Genomic DNA, 17,748 nt, shown 5'->3' on the forward strand with positions numbered 1-17,748 from the left:
TGTTTTATTTACTTATATATCGTCTCTTGTAGACTTTAGACAAAAATGTAAGTAGGTATTAAAATGTAAACTATATTAGATTTACTCATAATTATATTAAAGTTCGATGACATCATAATTACAAGATCTATTATTAGTCACTATTACAGATATTTTTTTTGCTTTTCGCTGTGGATCCTAATGGATTATCTGTCTCATGGATACGTTTATAAATTATGTAGAACCAGATTCGTGTATTAACTAGCGTTTTTCCTATTCCCCTAGAATTTTTGGAACATCCTAGGATACAAAGTATCCTGATTTTCAATCAAATAGATTTTTGCCGTTATTGAGTTACAAATAGTGTAAATAACACGATTTTCTGTTATAATTAAAAAATACACATATTACAAGTTAAAGCAGTTTATTTTCATTACAGTAAGTAAGACTTTTTCAATATTAATAAGTTAATTTACTACATAACATATACTAAAATAACTATTAACTATTCTATACTATAAGTATTTATATACACATTAAGAAATAGTTGTGACGATTGTGTTACACTTAGTACTGAACTATTACTAAACTAAGATATTTATTTATAACAACATATTTATGAGGACTTATATTTATATGTATGAACAAGTTGAATATACTATTTATTTTTTTTAACTAGCCGACCCGGCAAACTTCGTACTGCCTCAAAAATGTTTTTCTCACCTTTAAACACTAGCGAGACTTTGACAAGACAAACGAATAGCATTTTTGTACATAGAGAAAATACTTATTTATCGGCTGTCACCTTGTGTAGAGTTTAGAAATCGACACCAGCAATTTATACTGCGCTAACTCAAAAAGCGTACTTTACAGTAGAGGCGTTTAAAGGGAAAATCGTGGTAACTTTTAGATTAATTAAGATACTTTTTTGAAATTTGGTATGCTTAATATTTAATTTATTCATTGTAATATCTCATATTTATATTTCCTTACTTATTTCTATTTTCTGATTTAGCGCAAGTTAGCCGTATATAAACGTAATTCATCAAAAAAATGTTACATCTTATACACGTCTAACTTATGTTAGCGTAGTGTAGTACGGGAGGTCGTAGTGCATGATCAATCATCTGATGCATATTTCAATATTTTTATAAAGAACATGTACTTACTTACAAAAAGAATAGTCAACGTACCAATAATAAACTAATTAATACGTTAACACAAGTATTTACTATGTAAAAGTCGCTAAGTCGTTCATTTTACAAACGAACAAGTATACACACGAACGCACTAAACTACGCTAACTATGAGTTAGTGCAGTGTTGCACGGACTTTGACGTAATAGTTGGCGTAATATAAATCGAGTGATTTCAAAAAGTACCTTTACTTAGCGTTTTATAAGATTTGTAACTTTCTTATTTTTGCATATTTCTTCTCAATTTTTTTATGACGTATGTAAACCCACATTTTAAGCAACTTGGCATAAAAAAAGTTTTTTCCAAATTTCGAGTTAGCGTAGTATAAATTGCTGGTGTCGAAATGTAAAGATTACAGTTTGCCGATAAATAAAATATTTATTGAAACAACGCCATTTGTTGTAGGTTATTGCAGGTACAAGCTCATGCAAAAAATCTGTATAGTAAGAAAATAAGATTTAAAAAGTCGTCTAAAATATGGAAACATGATAAAATACTAGGCTTCAACTAAATTATAATGATATCACAACAATAACAACAAAAATACGAAACGCAACGCAACGTCACACCTTTTATGCCCGAAGGGATCGGCAGAAGTGCACATTACGGCGTGTAATGCCACTGTACAATGTACACCCACTTTTCACCATTTGTGTTATAAGTCTCATGTAATAGGGGGTGAGCCTATTGCCATGTACCTACTGGACACAAGTCCAGACTCCGTGCTATTACTGAGAAATTTTCGAAAAACCGAAAAAAGCCCAGTAATACTTTGCCCGACCCGGGAATCAAACCCGAGTCCCTTGTCCGGCCATCGCACTTGCGGAAACTCGACCAACGAGGCAGTCAATAAAAATATTTTGAATGAATCTTCAAGATTAACTTTTTCGAATCGAAACCACGCACATTTAGATTAAATAATACATTGTACTTATAGTTTTATTAATAGTGGATTAAGGATCTCTACACAATTATTAATGCCACGTAGTTTACGACACATTTATTATTACAAGACACATGACCATTATAAGTTGATCTCTGTTTCACTGTTTTATACGTACTAAAACATGTCAACTTATATGGACTCATCTCACAGCGTTCACAAAAAAAATATCTAAAAATTGTGAAGTCTAATCAATGTGTTGCATTAGTTACTTAAAATATGACTTGCACTGTTTTCAATTAAGCCTTTAAACCAACAAATGTTTAGAACATTAAACTAATAAAAATAATTTTACATAGAAATTTAAAAATTTTTAGATTAAGTATTACACAATTACGAATACGAAATCATACATATATCAAAGTTATATGAAACAACTTTAAATATCGAACTATCAAATAATTCAAAACATCCAGAGATGCCACTTAATAAAAATAAACATATCCTACTAATTACTGTTTGTACTTAATATTTTAAAATCATACTAAATGACTTAAAATAAATTACAAAAACAAACCTTTGCTTACGAAATTTACATCAAAAGGGTCGCAATTTAAATGAATTTTCTCTTTTTTAGGTTATTTTATATTTATAATACACTGAACCTTGTTAAGACTATTTTAAAATGTAGTTAAGTAACCAGCAATTAAGCATCTTAGACATTTAAAATGAATTCATGGCTAGAATTACAGAATCTAGATATAATTATCATTCATTTAAATCTTAAGCCAATTTGAGGTTCCAAAAGGCTAAGTTTATGATCTTCAATCTCTTTGAAATTGAAATTTTATAGTTATACATTAGTCAAATTTATATTTTACTTAAAATAGCTTACTAAGAATTTAATTTACTTTTTAAATACAACATGGTAACTTGACTTGTATGAAATCACAACCATCTACTTATATGTTATTTAAAACACTAAACAAAATTCCATTATGTACTAACATACGTATGGAATCTTCCATCGATTGTACTTCTACATATGTACATAATTAGGCAACAATGTATGACTACATACATTCCACATACCAACCATCGATTCTCATTATATAGAATCACGTCAAAGTCGCGTTTTCAAACGCTTCATGCTCAAGACTATGGCCACCGAAATCTTCAATCATCCCTTGAATAGACACATAAGCTCCAGAGAAAAGAGCTATAATAGAGACTATTCCAATCAGTGTATTTTTCCAGAGGATATAATTGAAGCGACCTAGACGGTTCTCCCACCGGTAGACCGTGTCCACTACTGCTGGGATCAGAAGACCGAGAGTTGAGAAGAAGACTGCTCCCACGAAACTGATGACCAGCTCCAAGTTGGGGAATGCTGCGGCGATGGCAACTGTGGATGGAGAGAATACACAAATAAATATCTAATTGAAAATTAATATACCTACATGTGGAGGATAACTAAGCTGTGAAAACGGTCACATAGGACCGTTTCCACTGATACTAAACACCTGAGTATGCGACGTATTGATAGTAGCGAAGCCATCCATAGCACACATGCATAGCATGCATCTTTCCGAAAAACATAGCTTAGCTGAGTCCGTCTCCACCAGTGCTATGCTATGTATACCGATGAATATGATTTGTGGAAGCCAAACGCATCCACAGTAACGTACCATAGCACGCCCCTGGTGAAAAGGCAACCTAAATCTATTAATAAACCATTTGCTTCAAAATAATGTATCATTCTAATCTTCATAAAACATTAATCTACAATGCAATCATTTCTTAAAAATGATTCTGCAAGCAATTTTTATTAATATCGAAGATTAAAAACGTATTTTAGTGAAACATAGTTCGCTAAATAATATCATACTCGTAGTATAATAGTTTTGAGACCTCTTTAAGTATTAAAGGCAATTTAATATTTAATCTTAAGTTGAGAGGTTTATAACCAAGAATACAGAGCTTAATCCATAAAATACAGTTTTATTTATGTGCATCACAGACATAGTCTTAATTTAGAATAGCTATAATCCCAAATTATAATAATAAATGCAAAAGTGAGATTGTTTGTTTTTTCTGTTACTTCGTTACATTTCAACTGCTCTTCCAATATTTTTGTTTGCGTACATATTCCAAAGATTAATGAAGGTGGGCAAATCCACGGGTGGTAAAGGTATTTCATTTGTTTTTAAAACGTTATCTCTCATCTCGCATAAATATTATGAGCTGACATCTGCCACACATTTGTTTTGAATCTAGTTTTACACAAAAAATCTTTTTTTTTTTTAAATGAAAAGAATGAATTTAGAAAAATCGTTGTTTTTTTAGTTTTTATTCAGATTACAATTATTATTATTTATTTAGTAAAACCAGAACTTTGATATAATTTATTTATAAAGGGACACCTGAATTTTAATTCTAGATTTTATATAAATTACTTTTCAAATAACTTAATTCTCAAAAAGTACTATATCATCTGTGCCGATGAATGGAATAACGAGTGACAGATGACAGAAGTCGCACATACGAGTAAACCATCGACGAACAAACCAACGGATTACGTCATAAATCCTACATCCCACATATGAAGTCCCATATGGGATGAGACATCCCAACGAACAACAGTTCGACACAAAGCCCGCCAGACACGATCACCTCGCCTAGCCGGAGGATCCTCTCTGCTATCTCAAATTACATTTCAAATACCTCTTAAATGATTTGTCTAAAAACGAATTACCTTAATATGTGTTTACAAGGTAAATCAAAGAATTTCGCAGTTCTTAGTAAAACTAGAGATAAATTTAACTAATTTGACTACGAATGATACGATGACCTTGAAATTAATTGGGTCAGTAGAATAAACAATTATTATTGTTAGAAATACACACGTTCATTATTATGAGTATTTTACTTTGAATCATATGTTTTACAAATTACAGTTAAGTTTTCAGTGTGACTATTAAGAGCAACCCTGGTAACCTTGAATTTTAATTAAAGTATTACAAAATTCTCCCATTAGGGAAGGCCCATTAAAACAAACAACACTGAAGGGACTAAAAAAGGCGATGTAGACAGCAATTTCAAATTGGGTCTGAAACCAAATAATTGCGACACACACGAGTATACTACCGGACGACTAATTGGCCTACAAATTGGATGGTCAAAAGAAGCTTTATTTGATTAGGGAAAAAGTCGGTCACATTTTCGATTTCGATGATGCGAAATTGTCTGTTGGTCAGATTAAGTGGAATTATCTGCTGCCTTTGTATTTATATCATATTTTAATGACATATTAATGAGAGCATTTAATTCACAGATTCACTGAAAACTGGATCGCTACAAAGGTAATAATAATTATGTTAGCTGAAATGAAATGTGAGGCACTTTAATTTCCCTTGATTTCACCTTTTTTGGTTTATCAGTTAAGTGGTATAAATTGTTGAAGTACAGAGCTTAACTCTCGGACCCAGAAAAAAATTAATAACCGATGCCTACGTTCAGTTACAAGTCAAAGCTTTTTAACAGGTTTTAGTACTCATGAAAAGTGACTGTAACAATATATATATAACTAGCGACCCGCCCCAGCTTCACATGGGTGCAATGTTAATAATATTATATTATTAATTTATGTATGTATTTTACATATAAATCTTTCTTTTTATCTATTAAAAAACCGCAATAAAATCCGTTTCATACTTTTAAAGATTTAAACATACAAATGGAAATATGGACAGAAAAAGCGACTGTTGTATTATACTATGTAGTGAAGTACACCAGTTCTTCTAAGTTGTTCAAGGAATATGTATATGGCACAATTGTAAGTATAAAATGGTTGGTCAGCTCACCTGAAATGGTAACCATCACAGTTCTGATGACGACCTGGACCAAGTTCTCATACTTGGACTCCTTGCCTTTCCTCTTTCTAGTGATCATTTCCATGGGCACGTAGAACTGCAGGGCAAAGGACAGGAAGATCACGAACGCCATCAGTCCTTTTGCTACTTGAGCGGTACTGCAAAGAAGAGAAACGGTAAATTTTTGTCACAGAGTTAATTAAAATTAAATAAAGAAAATTAAAAATCTGTGGTCCGTCTTCGGCCACATCTTCGCTTCACCGTCCTGGCAGTAAGCGGGTTGGTGGCCAAACGCAGACTTATCAAAGTTAAAAAAAACAACGTTCTTTATAGAAGGGTCGTGCTTGCCAATGTCTAGTCTATATATCATCTACAAACAGTCTAATGCTGCTAAAAACTCGTGCATCATATGGAGAGATTTTTTGTGTCTTTGTCATTGATGATAGATTTTTGTTTGATGTTTTTGTTTTATATGCGAGTATCTAGGGAGAATCTATTGCACTGTATGTACACTAAGGAGTATTATAATATATCGTCACGCATTTTAAGGTATATAGCCAAAGCACATTACGGCACGTAATACCACTTTTCAATGTACACCTACTTTTTACCATTTGTCTTATAAGTCACGTGTGAGATGAGCCAGAACCATTCAAGACTACCTGCTACTATCAAGAAATTTTCTTCAAATTTGACCAACTCGGAAATTGAACCCAAGACCCCTTGACCGGTAGTTACACTAGCGACCACTCGGTCAGCGAGGCAGTCTATACTAAGAAGTCTGGTTACTTAAGTTTGTTTAAGATAATATTGACTAACAGAAAATTAACATCCTAGATGTTAAAAAAAAGAAAAGCTAATTAAAGCTTCTCATAACTAACCAAAACCGAAATAAAACCTCAAGGATTATAAATTAATTTCTTGTTCAACTATCCTGGATATAATTTAATTCTGTATAATCCTGTCGTCAGGTTTTGGCGACGAGCCAAAAGTGCAAATGAGCTTGTGTACCGCTTAATACTCCCGAGGATTTTCGCAAGGAAGCTACATTGCAGTTGGCACATTGTTCGATACTTGGTGCACTGAGCACCATTTTATTACTTTTGTAAGCTAGAGCACCCTGTGGATTTTGTATTGTGTCAATATATTTAACACAAAATGTAAAAAAAAAACCTGGCTAAAAGACTGCCTCGTTGGTCGAGTGTTCACAAGTACGACTGCCGGATAAGGGGTCTTATATTCGATTCCCGGGTCGAGCAAGGTATTACTGGACTTCGAATTTTCTAAATATTCTCAGTAGTAGCATTGAGTCTGGAATTGTGCCCAATGTATGTCAATGGGCTCACTATTGGGAATTATAATATAAATGTTGAAAAATGGGTGTACATTGTATACCGGCATTACGTGCAGTAATGTGCACCTCTGCCTACCCCTTCGGGGATGAAAGGCGTGACGTTGTGTGTGTATGTAAAAAAATACGTATTGAACATGATTTTTGAAATTTTAACAAAAATCTCGTTGATACCGGTATTCCATATCAAAACTGTTTGCACATTTACATTTCAATGATTTAAAACCCGTATGGTATGCTTTTAAACGTAAATATTCAACGCACATTAAGCTATGCTTGTGTATTTTCCAAAATAAATGTGAGTTTACCGAACACCAGTTTTTGCCAGTCGATAATCTCATAATCCAATGAAATACTGCCTCCCATTGGGACAATTTACTCTTTGTACCATTACATACATACAGCTTTTCACAATTTTGATTCATAAATGGCTCAAGCTGATGTTCTACTTTTAAGGCGTTGTCCCACACTAGGATTTTCTCCTGTGTCGTTAGCACAATTTTGATTCGTAAATGGCTCAAGCTGATTATTTTTTTAAGCGTACTCCCACACTAGGATTTTCTTCTGTGTCGTTAGTGCGTTTACAAACATACAAGTTCACATAAACATGACTCCCAGACCCGAAATAACAATTTGTGGACCACACAAAGAGTTTCCCCGTGCGGAAATCCAACCCGTTACACGTTACAACCGTGCAGTTATCGTATCTACGAGTATAACTGGTTCGATGAAAGAATCTGAGTTAATGAGAAAACTCGGTCACCTAGGACTTAGCCTAGACACAAGTACGTACACACTTCAAAAATGTATTAGATTTTGAATTATCAATGAAAAATCCTGTCATTTATGTAACCAATCATAACAACATTAAAAATATTATACACTAAAATCACTAGTAGAATTTATTTAAAGTATTTTTCGGTTGGAAATGTTTTAGTGATCATTGTTTAGTTAACATGATTTAATAATATAATATATTTACTTAAGTAGTTATAATACCAAAGTATTTATTCGTTTAAGGATGATTTATGTAGATATTGAAATGGTTTCTTAGAAATAATAGTAATTCACTCACGCGGTGTGGGTGCTAAACTTAAACCTATTTGTTATACTAATAAAGTAAAGCGAATCATACACAGATCAAAAAGATTTTTAATGTGTAAAGGAAAATAACACTAGGCAACAAAAAAAATAAAAAAAAAAATCCCAGAGATCTGATTGTGTGATTCGGAAAGGCCATGGTATAGAGAACTTAGAACAGTAAATAAAACATCTCAGTCACGTATAGCTTTTAAGAGAAATTTATTTTTAGTTTTAACCATTTTTTGTTATTATTTTAAAGTAAAATATTATTTAGACTTGAAAAATAAACTAGTTTTTGTTCTTTTGGCCTGCCTGTTATAAGAAGAGGTTGGTGTCTCTCTAATTAAAAACCAGCAGTAGTCTGCAAGCATTGCAGTGGTCCATTTTCCCTGATAACGCTTTTCCATTGAGGCAATTTCTTGGTGAAAGCGCTCACCGTGCTCATCACTCACTGCGCCTAGATTTTCTTTAAAAAAATTAAGGTGCGAATGCAGAAAATGTATTTTTAATGACATATTGCACCCCAGTTGTTTATAAGCATGTAACAATTGGTTTATAAGGCTTTCATATTGAGGCGATCGTTTATTTCCCAAAAAAATTTCCGTGACTTGAACAAATCCATTTTTCCTTAGGTAAGTCTAAGTCTCTAAAAAGATCGTCAAGCTCAGATTGGCTGATCAAATGTGGTGCTTTAGATGTACTTGTCACTTGAAAGTCTTCACATTCATCATCAGAACTAGAAGTGTTACTTGAGGATTCAACGTGACTTGGTGGGTTAGGTACTGGAAGATCTTCTGAATGTGGTATTGGTTTTGTTACGGAAGACACCTCTGCGTACTTTACTGTGTGCTTAGATTTCTTAGAAAATCCTTTGACATCTGTGAGACAAAAATAACAGTCACTTACATGATCCTTAGGTTCTCGCCAAATCATAGGTTGACCAAAAGGCATCTTAGTTGGTTTTCCATTAAACCAGTTTGTCAAATTCTTGTGGCATGAGAAGCAACACATGTGTGGCACCCAATATTTATCTTGGTTGCGAACGTCTAAACCAAAATATGCACGATAACACTTCGTAATTACTTAACGGTGTTATGGGTTTTTTTACTCTTCGGTGAAAATAAAACAAAATAAATCCGGAAAATTAACACAAAAGCGAGACATGGCGAAAGAAATCAATGTATACTGACACTACAAAATATTATTGTGATCGTTACTAAGAAGAATTTAGAGCTACCCTCCAAAACTAATAAAAAAAGTGATTTTTTACAAAAATGTTAAAATCTCCATTCCTATACGTGACTGAAATAAATTATTATTTTTCTGGTATTAGGTGTATGATTATCAATAAAATACGGTATGAATTTTCCCCGGGAAATTTTGAGTGTTGCCTAGTGTAATAGCCTATTATTAGGTATTACTTTTTGATGAAACAATAAAAGAAATACAATAGGATACAGGAAAATCCTTGATCTTTTCAAGAAAACGTGTATTTACTGCTAAGGTATAATCTTTATCTTTATTTTGTAGGTGATATAAATAATATCTCTTATATCAATAGTGTTTTTGGAAACAAATAAAATAGGAATACTTTTGTAAATATTTGATAATGTTACGAACATGTGTTAATATAATAAAGATATTTTTATACGTGGAAATATTTTGGGACAATTACGTAACATTCAAACGGAACAGTGATTATGAAAGTATACAATAGCGTTGATGATGAATTTTTGGTTTAATGTCCGTCTTGTGGGTTTATCAAAATATTTTTAAACTTTAGTACTTTCGAAGATATATTGACTTAACGTATCGCGTACGTGACGTGACTTCTAGGAACGTTTCGTAGGTAGAAACAACTTTGATTCCTTTTATCTAAATATACTTATACAACGTGTAACAAAAAGGGGTTATACATATCAATTGCACGGCTTCTAGATATCATAACAAACGATACGGTAAGGGTTTTTGAAACTCATGTTTTCATGGTACCAAGTTATGAATTTTTCAAATCGCGCCGCCGCGTGATTCAAAATTAGGTACTAGGCGATCAGATTGACATAAGAAATGTTCCGTAATATTAGCGAGTGACCCCTGTAGTGTTGTGACATGTTTGTATGATTTAAAATCAAGAACCATGCGATACTAAGTATTTGGTACAATTTTTTTTTAATCGTATTTTAAGCTGAAACTTCGTGTAGAGACTCTATTCAACCTGTATTCATCAGCCCTTCTTGATGTATATGGGTATTTTGTTACACGTTGTATATCTCTCCAGTTATATTATATGACAAAATAGGTAAATACGTGTCTAAAAAAACGTTTTACCTAACTAACGGACTAAATAGATTTTTATTTTCATACCCCGTGATCATCCCCATTACTATGTTAAATATAGGTTTAGTTATTGTCTTGTCTTGCACGTAAAGAAACCGATTCAGTACAGTAAGAGATCTCTAATTCGATTTTTTAGTCACGTAAGCTGTGAATCTGAAAACCTTCAGTAATGTGTTTATGTACATTTCAGAAGGCTTAGTATGAGTTTGTTTCACGTTTAACGAGATCGAAATTGGAGCGCGTTCGGCGGTATACCCTTAGTAGTTAGTATGAGTTTGCTTTACGTTGAACGAAAACGAAACAAGAGCTCGTTCGGCGCTCTGATTGGCCGGCACGAATAAACCAACCATTACTGCGGAATGTGCTCGTATTTCGATCTCGTTAAACTTAAATTTTCTACATTATTCAAATAACAATTGATTGAATATGGTTATTTAATGACTAGGTGTTTTTATTTCTCATTCGTGTTTTTAGGAAAAAGTTAGTATAGCATTTCGTGGAATTCACATTGAGAATCAAAGAATTAATTTGCTAAAATCTTTCTTTACTCTAAAATGCGTTTACCATGTTTTACTTAAGTATTGTTTTTCCAGTAATACCTTTACGAATTTCGTTTTTATTTGATTATTTTTTACAAATCATGGATTCTTTGTTAAAATTCTCAGAATTGTTTTCCATTACTTCGTGATTGGCAAAATTCTGTGTCCGTTTTCTTTAAGATGAAAATAAGTAAAGCACTTTAAGTAATTATGGTTTCTTTTTTCATTTATTCCAAAAACAATTGTAACATAAGAGAGTTACTCGAACTTGCTACACGTTGCGCGGTAGCAGGTTTTTATTTTATTTATTTTTTTAAAACGTTGCCCCACACTAGGATTTTCTCAGTTTCGGTAGGTTCCTGTTCCTTATTGGGCGGGAGGAAACGCCCGGGTGTCATCACTGCGAGGACCGCCCGGAGGACACTGTAGAACATACAGTGGCGGTGTGCCCTGCGTGGGCTGAGCACCGCCAAGTCCTCAGGGATGTGGTCGGCGACGGCGACCTCTCGCGCCCGGCACTGGTTCAAGCCATGGTGCGGAGCGAGAGGGACTGGGATGCCGTCTCCTCCTTCTGCGAAGCAGTCATGCTAGCTAAGGAGGAGGCGGGGCGCGTGAGGGAATAAACCTCCTCACGCCCCTGCCGTCGCGAGAGACACTCTGGGCGTCGGGGATCGCGGGACGATCTCCGGCCACCGTAAGTGCGGGCCTGCGGTCGGCGAGCAAGGGTAGCTCATCGCCCGAACAGAACCAGACCCGTGCGTGCGGCGCGTCGCGTCCCGCGCGCGCCTCAAAGAGCCATCAGACCACCACAGATGGGGCCCAGTAGGGCTGATGCCTGATCCGGAGCTGCGGACTACCTAGCGGGTTTACCGGGGCTCCGGCTCGAAAAGCAGGAGAAGGAACGGGATGGTTTTTAGTCAGTAAGAGTCTGACACTCCCTCTCGCCTCGCCCAAGGTGGGAGAAGTCATTGGATGATTTTCCCCCCTCAAAAAAAAAAAAAAAAACACTAGGATTTTCTCCTGTGTCGTGGTTGCGTTTACAAACATACAAGTTCACATACACATGACAAACCAAACCCGAAATAACAATTTGTGGATCACGCAAAGAGTTGCTCCGTGCTGGAATCGAACCCGCTACCATGTTGCACAGCAGCCAGTTGCCCAGCCACCGCGCCAATCGTGCAGTCAAAATCAAATCTTTATGCGTTTGACCACTCCATCCACGTATTTTATAGCTATCATGAAAGTAAAATAACACCATCCAGTACATTATAATATATTATTTGTAGAGACTACAAGTAGATTCTGTTCCTCAATAAACAAAGCACAGGAAGATACGGAATCAGGAAAATATTCACTCCACAACTTCTTAATCAAGGAGCTCTATTCCCTTAGAGAAGTAATAACAAAGTTTCTTACTACCTCAGAAATTTCCATATAATTACATTGTACGGACAGGTAAGAAAAATACATAAAGAAAGGTTTTATTTCTTCTATACAGTTGGGCTTATAGAGTTTCGGTTCCGATTCATTGATCTAATAATATATTTTGGAGGGGAGGGAGAATCATGACTGTTCTAGTCTTGGGTGAGGCGAGAGGGATTGTCAAACTCTTAGTGACATATTATGTAAATAAAAGACATAATTTAAGCCAGAGCGCCGGTTACAATGTAACCTGATGTGAATTTTAATCATAAGATTAGGCTACCTAAAGTCTTTTTTTATGAAATACGAAACAACACAACCGCAAACGAACAGACGGGTCACCTGATGGCAAGCAATCAGCGCCGCTCTTGAACACCCGCAACACCAGAGGAGGCAATGATGCGTTGCCGACCTTTTAAAAAGGAATACGCTCTTTTCTTTATTCGACTTTTTTACATTTTGAGCTTTATAGTCATGACTTTGAGTCTGTATTGTCAGTGAACCTCTTATTTCACGGGATTCATATGTCTCCTACAGATTAAACCGAACTAGGCCACGAGTATGAAAATTTATGCGATCGCAACTGCACTGCCGATGGCTTAGCTTTGTGGCGAAAAGCCAGGCATTACGTGTGTGCTAAAAACATGCCTGGGGGATACTGAATAAAATCACCAAAAATTACTCCTCCGACACTGGGTGGGCGAGAAGGTAAATGGCAGACTTTTTTTACATTGAATGGGTCGACGTTTGGCCGCTATTTCACCTGATGGTAAGTGATAATGCGGCCTACGATAGAGTACGTCTGCCCATAAGCAACCTATTCACTCGGGCTTTGAAGACACCCAGGTAATACCCATCAGGAAACACAGACTCCGGCAAGGAGTTCCACTCCCTAGCACTTCGCACAAGAAAGCTTGAAGCGAAGCGCTTCATGCGAGTGGCTATTACTGACAAAAAAAAACATCCCGTTCCAACTCCTTCTCGGTTCTTGCTCTAGTCGAACGGCGACTTTTGCTCGTCATCCACAGACCAGTGCTTACGTTAACTTCTTACCTATTCCTTAGAGAATTAAAACCCAATATTTTATGTAAAGTCGGAAAAATACAAAAAGAATACTTTATTTACTCTGTTCCTCAAACAATGAAAAAACTTACCATTGATGTTTGAAATGAGCCGGAGTGGTTCTTTTGATTTGTGTTAGCTTTCTTTTCACTACCTTGATGGTTGAGTGGCCTTTAAGTGCTTTTGTTGAACAAGAGGTGTTGTACTCAGTCAAGGACAATTTTTTAAGAATATTTTCAGTAACAACACAAAGTCAATTAAGTAAGCTGTGTTTGTTGTGACTACCTCGTTGGTAACGTGGTCGCAAGTATGACTGTCAGGTAAGGAGTGTCGGGTTCGATTCCCGGATCGCGAAAAGTATTGTTGGGCTTTTTTCGGCTTGTCAGAAATTTCTTAGTAGTAGTGCGGAGTCTGGAATTGTGCCCAGTATATGGCACTAGGCTCACCCCCTAACATAACACAAATGGCCGAAAGTGGGAGTATATGTTAGTGGCATTACGTGCCGTAATGTGTACCTTCCCCTCCCTCGTCGGGGGTAAAATGCGTGACGATACAAAATGTTTGTTGTGATTACGGTAAGTACTATATGAAAGTACTTTTATAGTACTTTTATATATTTACACTTATGTACCTGTACGAATGATTTTTGTGCTACTCTTACCAGTCTTTTTCTAAGAAATTAATAAAAAGGTAAATTAGGTGACCTGAAAGCATCCTTCTACTTCATTTAGTTAATGAGAGTTCTGAAAAATCATTGAATTACATTTACTTTTCCACTAAAAACGTAAATAAAAATATCTACTTAAGCTAAATGCTTTACAAATATCACTTCGAATTAATCAGCTGAAGCAGAATTAATAAGAAGATAATGTAAAACGAAATGAACCAAAATTCGTATGAAAATAAATTAAATTTAAACATTATTCAATTAAATCCTTCATTTACTTGACTTTGACAACTTTGAATGACTATTTATTAATGGAACGGTATGCTAAGTATTGCCTTCTAATAAATGAACAATTTGCACTGTCATTTTAAGTTTTAAATGCAAATTATAATTAACGATAATAAACGTAGACATAAAGATTGCAAGCTCTACAGCACTGTCGTACCTAAACTATTTGGTTTTATTCTAGGCGTGATTAATCGATTTTGTATACTTGTTGCAAGAGACTAACTGTCACTCAAAGTGCAATGGAAGATAGGCTGGTTGGTAGGTAGGAGTAACTTTAATTGATCACTAGACTTGTAAATGGTTGAGGCCACAAAGCAAAATGTCAGACATAGTCAAACGAACAGCCGAGCTGAACACTGACATGTATTCCGAAAACAATACTCGTAGTGCAAGCATCTGTTGAAGTGGCTGTGGGAACATAAACGACCGTTTGGTAGACTGCAGTTGAGATGGAAAGATGGCATCAAAGAGGTTGCGAGACAAAATTGGATGCTAACATAAATTTTCTAATCCAGTGATTACAAACTATTATTATTTTTACTCGATATTACTTAGAAATCTATCATAAACAGCAATCGATCTTATTTACCTCACACTACATGGTGTCAGAGTTGGCCTCTTAAATTGTATCGACTATAATATAAAAATAACGTTTTTTTTTCAACGTTAGCTTTACTTTAAATATTTTTCGACGTTTACTTTAAATATCACCTCGGTTACTTAATAAGTAGTTTATTATTTAGCCATTAAATACGTGCCAAATAAATTCTATACCTAAATGTTTTTCAAGCACACACACAAACAGTAAAAACAAGTTTTATTTATGGACCGACGTGTAAAGCTATCGCAGAATTGAAACGGCACTTTGGGGGTCTCTAAATATTGAGGAGTCGACGCTTAACCCAAATGTAAACATTCAATGGAAACAAATGTTGACAACCCTATTTTGTGTGGAAAAGTTACGGCTTTTTTTAAACAAATGCCGTATTTGTTTCAAAGATGGGTTGACAATTATAGCTCCTGTTTGGCATAGAATTGGTTCTATTTTAGGGACCAAAACAAATAATAATGTCTGCCATTTTAATTACACAGTACACCCACACTTAGTCAAGTCGCACCCAATAAAGGATCCTGTCACAGTTCCCTGATCACAAATCCGGGTTTTTTATAGAAACGATAAAATTTACCACTTAATAATACACAGTCCAATTCAAAAAGCAATCAGGAAGATTTCTGGTTGAGTAAATTTCCAAAAAAGTTTGTTAAAAGAATCTTGTGGTTTCTTATTTCTTTGTGACTTTCTTAAAAATGATTTTTTATTAGAGTAATTTAATGGTTCCGTTTAGATATTGATTTGAATATGAATAGTAAAAGTGAGTTTATTTTTAATTAGTTAACTTACTTGTTCTTGGTAAGTGGTTTGATACTTTGTGTTTTCGGGTCTGAGTGTCATGTGTATGTGAACTTGTAACTTTCTAAACACACAAACGACACAAAATAAAATACTCGTGTGGCACGTTTAAAAAAATATTTCAAAGGTAGCGTAGTAACAACAAAAGAACATGTTTACTCTAGTGGTGTAGGTACTCAAGGAATATTTCAAAATGTACTTACATGTCGTCTTCAGGAAGGTTCAAGGTGATGGAACCCTTGACGTTGTCTCCATACTGAAGGTAGCCAAAGAATCCGACGAAGCCATACAAAGATATGACGATGACCATGGCCACGTTCAGTACTCCAGGACAGCCAAGGAACTGTTGGGGTTTCGCCATCTCGTTCTCAACTGGCATCACCACACCGATACCTTCCATCGCGAATATCACTGTGCTGGAAAGAGATGAAGATAGTTTTGTTATTCAGGAACGATAATTCAATTGAAGTACGAGGTAATTTTGGTTTTTGGGTTCAGCGTCAGCTGAAAATATCTTAAAAATTAAATATTTTACCAGCTTCTCCCAGTGGCTTCGCAAGCATTGCCTTGGGATAAATAGTACCCTATTACCCCCATGTCAACTCATACCTTGTCTATATACCAAGTGTCATCAAAACCAGCTTACCAGTTTTAGCGTGATTGACGGACAAACGTCCAAACAAACTTTCGAATTTATAATATTAGTTTGATTTTCCTGGATTGGGTGTATATTTTTGAAGTACTTAGTATTTAACAGTATAGTTGGATCTTCATAGAGACTAAACTTAGAGACTGATTACAGAACCACCTCCAACGCCTTAATTTGCCTTGGTAATAATTATAATTCACAATTGACGAACAATGTGAAATTACATTCAACTTATTGTACAAACTAACAAACTTTGTGTTTAACAATTTTGTTGTTACAATGTAATGCTTAGAAACGATGAGCTTACAGATGGTAGACATTAGTCTTTAATCTGTCATCTACGATCTCTAAACATATTGCAACTAAGTAAAGCATACTACACTGTATTCTAAACTAGATAAGGATGAAATTGGGATTCGAGTGAACGATGCAATTCGCCCTAGAAATGTTTTGCTAAGAATATCCTGTATACTGCATAAAACATGAGGATTTAAGTGAGGAAACAAAAGAAATGGATCCTGGCACATGGCGAATCCAATTTCGCTTTCTATCTTGAGTGAGAGAATTTTGGTTTTCTTGATGTTCATTTGTGGGATTTGATCGGTCATGTAAAACTAAACTTTGATAGGACGGAGCGAGAGTGTATTTTGTATTGCCAAAAGTGTTATTGTGTTTGGTTTGTTTAATAGAAATGTTTCTATATTTGACATACTGAATAATCAGTACCAATTATGCACGTAATATACATATAAACCATCTTCTTGAATCAAGCGTCTTTGTTTTTTATACTAAGTAGCGATTTAAAAATGTACTAGATCCTGCAATTCTGTTCAAGACTGCTGTTATAGGTCTCTCGCGTAACTTAAAATTGCTTTAAGTTGAGTTGCTTCGTCGAAAAGTTAAGCGAGCAAAACTTTTACTACACTAAATGAAATTATGTGTAACAACAGTTATGACACAGGGGCAGAGGTTATGTGTTCATATAGCAACACGTGTTTGTAAATGA

The 17,748-nt window shown here is 34.9% G+C and overlaps 1 protein-coding gene across 1 annotated transcript in view; it reads right to left on the minus strand.

The window, feature by feature from the left end:
• Window positions 1-386: 386 nt before the first annotated feature.
• The window catches only part of LOC118263531 (proton-coupled amino acid transporter-like protein pathetic), a 66,385-nt gene continuing 49,023 nt past the window's right edge, over window positions 387-17,748 (minus strand). Inside the window, exons 8-10 of the mRNA XM_035575574.2 lie at window positions 16,297-16,509; window positions 5,922-6,088; window positions 387-3,463 (exon numbers count right to left, since the gene is read on the minus strand). Coding sequence (XP_035431467.1) covers window positions 3,177-3,463; window positions 5,922-6,088; window positions 16,297-16,509 — 667 coding nt within the window. The 3' untranslated portion in view covers window positions 387-3,176. The remainder of the gene's footprint in view (window positions 3,464-5,921; window positions 6,089-16,296; window positions 16,510-17,748) is intronic.

This window comes from Spodoptera frugiperda, chromosome 27 (genome assembly GCF_023101765.2).
Source record: "Spodoptera frugiperda isolate SF20-4 chromosome 27, AGI-APGP_CSIRO_Sfru_2.0, whole genome shotgun sequence".
NCBI classification, from domain to species: Eukaryota; Metazoa; Arthropoda; class Insecta; order Lepidoptera; family Noctuidae; genus Spodoptera; species Spodoptera frugiperda.